The sequence below is a fragment of the Hyperolius riggenbachi genome, chromosome 3, assembly GCF_040937935.1.
Source record: "Hyperolius riggenbachi isolate aHypRig1 chromosome 3, aHypRig1.pri, whole genome shotgun sequence".
NCBI classification, from domain to species: Eukaryota; Metazoa; Chordata; class Amphibia; order Anura; family Hyperoliidae; genus Hyperolius; species Hyperolius riggenbachi.
The window spans coordinates 22,646,081-22,651,912 of NC_090648.1; the positions used below are offsets into that span (position 1 = coordinate 22,646,081).

Here is a 5,832-nt window from a genome sequence, read left to right on the forward strand (position 1 = left end):
GTGGATGCTGAGATAACCAGCTCCTCTTCCTCACTGAGGTCACAAAAGGTCTCCTCCTCCCCCCAGCTCCTAAGTGAAGTGTCCCACAGACAGAGAGCTATGCAATAATGCTAACACAACACAGTGATAACAGAGGCCCTGCTGCAGTGGTAGTAGTGTGCTGCTTGTGTAATATGGGCTGTGGCACACAATTATATCACACTAGAAGGGGCCACACCTGTGCGTCAGTGACAGTATTCTGTCTGTGAAGTATCACACAGACACAGAGCTGTGCAATAGTGCAAACACAATACAGTGATAACAGAGGCCCTGGAGCTCCACCATGGTGACTAGTTATGCGACCATGCAGCAACACAAGATTGGGCGGTAACAGGTCTGTAAGGCCCTTAGGTATACCAGTGCTGCATGTGCGCTCCACTGAATGGACCAGCTTGGGTGATGTTATTTATAAAGTAAAGTATTTATTTATTTTTTAAATAATGTCATTTGCAAAATAAATATATGAAGTTAGTGCATTATGCTCAAGTAAACGGATCAGCGTGGCGCCGTGTCATGATGTCACATGTACCAGTGGCCTGGATGGGAAGTTAATTATAGAACTTTAGGATGGTAGCAAGCAGATTGGCTCATTGTACAACCTATTTGTATTTATTTTATTTTTCATAAAGCATGTTTGTCAAATTTATACAAAAATATTTCTAATGTTATTATATTTGTGTGCTGCTTTTATTAATGTGTGCATGCCATTGGTGTTTGTGTTTTGCAATCAGGTGCCTTCGCATAACAGCTGTCCCTAGTTGGGTGTTCCCACGACACGTTTCTTTTGAGAGAGGTTGCAGATGGCATTGCTGGTATTAGAGGCACACAAATAAAAAAATACCACACTGGTGAGCTTTGGAATGTCGGCATTCGGGGGATGGCAACAGCAGGTATTGAAGGGCTTGTTGGCTGGCTGACCCCAAGTGTCTAAATGCATCATGTTTGAATAACCCCTCAGACATATCAAATGGAGCAGCTGTGGTGCTAGTGGTGGTGGTAAGTTGTTGTGGTCACCCAGAAGCTTAGCAGGAGGAGGACGGGGTATCAAGGAGGTTCTGTGTGGAAGCTGTAGAAGATGTGGTGCACTGTGTAAGCCAGTCAATTACATCCTGAGAATTTTGGGGGTTGAGGGTCCGTGACCTCTGAACACTGTGTATTCTTCCAGGGCTGCAGGAATTCACAGCAGCACGACCTCGAGCACACTAACAGGGTGGCCTGTCTCTGCCTGTTATTTTCTTTATTGGGGTACTGTGCCTGCAACAAGTGAAAAGTAATGCAGTGGAGGTGCCTGCAACTGAATATGGCAACAGCAATAGCAGTAGTGTACACAGCTCTGGTTGTCAGACACTCAGAATATGCTGAAACACTTCAAAGACAATTTAGGGATAATACCAGAGGCCCTCGAGCAGAGTAGTGGAAAAAATGTGCTTGTGATTTTATGTGGCACACAATTCAATATCAATGTCAGTGGGCACCAGGGCTGCTCTCAACAGTAATCGCGAGTGATTACCCATGATTCAAATGAGGCTTAATTGGCGCAGGTGTGCAGTGGGGACACAAGGGGTTATTTACCCATGATTCCGCTGTCCGCCCTGCGTATCAAACAGTTTGCAGGTGTCCTATTGGTTGCGTTGCAAGCTTCACACCGGCGCACTTCCTCTTTCCGGCTTGAAGGAGGAAGTGCACCATGGTGCGGCTTGCAACGTGACCAATAGGACGCCTGCAAGCTGTTTGGAACGCAGGGATGCACAGCGGAATCATGGGTAAATAACGCCTTGTATCTCCACCGCACACCTGCGCCAGTTAAGCCTCATTTGAATCACTGGTAATCACTTGTGATTACTCCTGAGAGCAACCCTGGTGGGCACATGTGTGGCTCAGTGCCAGTGTGCTATGTCTGTGCACTATCTCTACAGACACTGAGAAATGCTGCAACACTTCAAACACAATTTAGTAATAAAATAACAGAGGCCCTGGGGCACTATTGTTCTTGTTGTGGTGGGCACTGGGCACAATGGTGGATGCCTGTGTGCTGTGGAGTGTGGCACACATACACGAAAAAAAAATAAACAGCAGAAGGATGAAGTAGCCCTCAGAAGGGCTGTTTGGGGTGATTAAATTGCAATCAGCCAGCAAGGATCAAAATTAACAAGCCTAACTACTGCTTTCCCTGTCTCCAGCAAGCTCCGTCCCTTCCTCTCAGTACAGCAGCCGAGCAATCTGATCAGAATGGCTTTTTACAGAGGGCGGGGGGTCCGTGAGGGAGTGCAGGCTGATTGACTGCCATGTGCCTGCTAACTGTGATGTAAGGGGTTAAAGTTTAGCCTAATGATGAGGTATTGGGGTGGGTCAAAACCGCCACACACTCGCTTCTGGTGGTGAGCACAAATACCTGACCTTTGCCCAATAGTGCTTGCCGGCGAACTATTCGGACCATCTCTACCTATTATGTCCATCTTCACTCACAGTGTTAATTTTGAAAAAAAAAAATAAGAGGCACCCTAGACAAACAGAGTTTTATCTCTCTTTTAAAACAGACAAATCTGTTATTTGTTTTTTGCTTAAGCCGCAGTATTTCAATCTGTAAACAGAGGAGTGTGATAGTTGTTTCCCTCAGCAGCAGTGTTCTTTTGCAACTGATTAAATATTAAACAGAAGGAAAAAAAAAGACAACACATCAAAAGTTATTGTAAACAACTTTCATTCCCACAAACAGTAAGAAAGGCAAATGTAAAGTGGAGCAGGCTGGAGTTGTACTTTGTACTGGTTGAACTCGATGGACGTATGTCTTTTTTCAACCAAAATAACTATGTAACTATGTAAAAGTCAACACAAAACTTCACTTCCTGTCTGTGACAGAATTCAAAAATCAAAAAAAAAAAAAACATCGAAATGCTTAAAGATCACAAAAAAAGGGAAACATGTACTTCATGTATTTTGTGCAGTATCCTTGTCAAACGTTATTTATTCCTGTTACATTGTATGCACTATTACATTTTATTATGAATTGTATTTCTAAAGCACCAGCATATCACGCAGTGCTGGACAATAAAGAGGGGTTCACACAATGTCAACAAAGCGAGTCAGACAGAGAGGAAGCAAATGGTTATACAACATACAACATAGCACAAGGTTATGCACACAGAGTACAACAAGATACATAATCTTGCAGTTTTACAGAGACTGAGCAATTCATGCCAAAATCAACCCACTGAAGGGTGTCATTGGTGGGGTTTCAAGATCAAGGAGGCCACATGGGGTAGGGGGTTAAGACCCTACCTAAGGCTTGCAATCTAAAGGGGAGGGGGTGTGCACATGAGGTAGGGCTGCGGAATAGGTGCTGGGCTAGCCTAAAAAAGTAAAGGTGGGGTAGAGGGAGATAGGCCAACCTAAAGGACTTCCGAGGCCAAATCTAAAAAAAAAAGTTAAATACCTGCATCACATTTGAATGCACGGAGGATGCAGTCCGCACCCTCCGTGCCATTCCGCCGGGTCCCCAGTGCTCAATAGCCCCCCTGGCTAGCTCCCGACCGCACGGCCCGGGTCGGGCTCTCCTGCCTCCACTAACATGGTTGCATGAGCTGGCCGCGGCTACGCAGTCTGCATAGCTGCGAGTGTGGCTGTGCAGTTCTAGGGCCTCCCCCCTGATCCACGCTACAGGAAACAGCCAGCCAGGGGGGGGCTATTGAGTGGCGGGGACCAGGCGTAACGGCACGGAGGGCGCGGACGGGGTCCTTCGTGCATTCAAATGTGATGCAGATATTTCACTTTTTTTCAGATTTGGCCTTGGAAGTCCTTTAAAGAGGTGTATTTTAAGCTAAGCCTGTTTCAGCAATTTGCATGGTTTCCAGTGCAGTAGAATTTTGTTGACAGCAGATTTTAATTGTCCAATGAGTTTTCCTGCAGCTTGTTTCAGATCTTTATTCCTCAGACTGTATACAAGTGGATTAATCAGTGGGGTAAATACAGTGTACAATAAGGACATGAATTTAGTGGTTTTCAATGTCTGTCCCTTAGGCACCAAATAAGCACACAGTAAGGTGCCGTAATACATGGAAACAACAATGAGATGGGAGCTGCATGTGGAAAAAGCTTTTTTTCTGCCAGTTACAGATTGGATTTTGAAAATGGTGACTATAATGTAAGTATATGATGCAATAATAAAAAAGAATGGGATGACAACAAATACAGCATTTATCAATGTCACTTCTAGTTGAACTTTGGTGATATCACTGCAGGAGAGTTCTAGGATTGGATCAAAATCACAGAAAAAGTGGTCAATTATATTTGGACCACAAAACTTTAATTTTGTTACAGTTAAAGTGATAATCATCACAATTAACATGATTAAAACCCAACAGATGATGACTGCTGTCCAACAAAACTGGTGAGTCATCATCAAAGTATAATGTAGAGGTTTACAGATGGCCAAATACCGGTCATAACTCATTACCGACAGAAGGAAACATTCCATACCCTCGGACATGGCAAAGAAGTAAAACTGGGAGAGGCAGTCCGTAAAGGAAATGGTTTTCTCCTTTAGTAAAATATTACGGAGCACATTAGGAAGAATATTGGTTACTAGCAGGATATCAGTTGTTGATAGTTGAGAGAGGAAGAAGTACATGGGGGTCTGGAGGGCTCTGCTGTTGATGACCAATGCGATGATCAGGAGGTTCCCCCCTACTGTCACACAATAAATCATTAAAAAAAGGAAAAAGACAAAACATTTTATAGATTGAGGAATAGTGAATCCTAAAAGATAAATGATGGAAATTCTTGTCACATTATTTTCATCCATAATTTGTCTGACGGACCACTCAAAAACTGTGATACAGGGTCATCTAAGTGATGTTAAAGATAATATGCAACTTAAGTTATTAAATCTTTACTTTTAATAACTAACAACTTACACTTACAGCAGCAAATAGCCTTTTTTTAAATACAGAAGGGTTATAGATCACCGGAATGAGTCAAAATGTCAGTATTCTTTTCACATTAATTTTTGTGAAAATAATGTAAAATTCGACTTTCGAGCTGAAATGCCATTGCAAGTAATTTTGTAATAAGCTTGTGTATTTTTCTGACTAAAATAAACAACTTTTTGTTTTTCGAGATTTTTTGCATCAGAATGAAAAAATATTTTTCTTTGACCACATTGTGAATAAGCAATGGGAAAATGTTTTCTCACAATGAAAATAGCATTTTCGATGCGAAAATTACTTCGGCAAAAATTTGCAAGCAGCACTGAAGATCACACGCAACAAACCATGTCAACGAGGACACCAGTGTTTTCAATGCTTACCTTCACAGTAATGAGACTTCTGAAGGCTTTATAAGCAAAAAGAAGGAAATACATGGGACCACGGGGAGCATAAAGCAATTAGAGATATTTCCATGGGATTCATTTTGTCTTGATGCACAGGGAATGTTTTAAAGCAATAATTGTTTCTCAATTTGTTATTGGTGTAGTTAAAATTGTGACAGCAACATCTAGAGACTTTATATTGGCTTAAAATAGATTACATAATTTTATATCAATGTATTTAAATACTTGAAGTTTTGAATAATGAACACAAATGCAGATGCCCAAAACATGCTGATAAAGTTAATTCCCCATGCCCTATTTCCCATTGATTTTCTATTGTTCTTAGACTTTTTTTGAAGACTAGCGATGCTAATTTGGATTCAGCAGAATTTACATCTCTGCATTTCTGATGGGAACTCAGATTTCCACAGAAATCCTATTTACTGCAACTCGATAATTTTAGCCCAAACACAGAACTTAATAAT

At 41.9% G+C, this 5,832-nt stretch overlaps 1 protein-coding gene across 1 annotated transcript; it reads right to left on the bottom strand.

Annotated features, from left to right (window-relative positions):
- Positions 1-3,856: 3,856 nt before the first annotated feature.
- Positions 3,857-4,840, bottom strand: LOC137561943 (olfactory receptor 10A7-like). The gene has a single exon (XM_068273289.1). It carries the CDS (start codon positions 4,838-4,840, stop codon positions 3,857-3,859), a length of 984 nt encoding a protein of 327 aa, XP_068129390.1.
- Positions 4,841-5,832: the final 992 nt, after the last annotated feature.

What these genes read in the sequence shown, in the direction of transcription:
- LOC137561943 (XM_068273289.1), bottom strand. Translation starts at nt 4,840, where the DNA reads ATGGATGAAAATAATGTGACAAGAATTTCCATCATTTATCTTTTAGGA.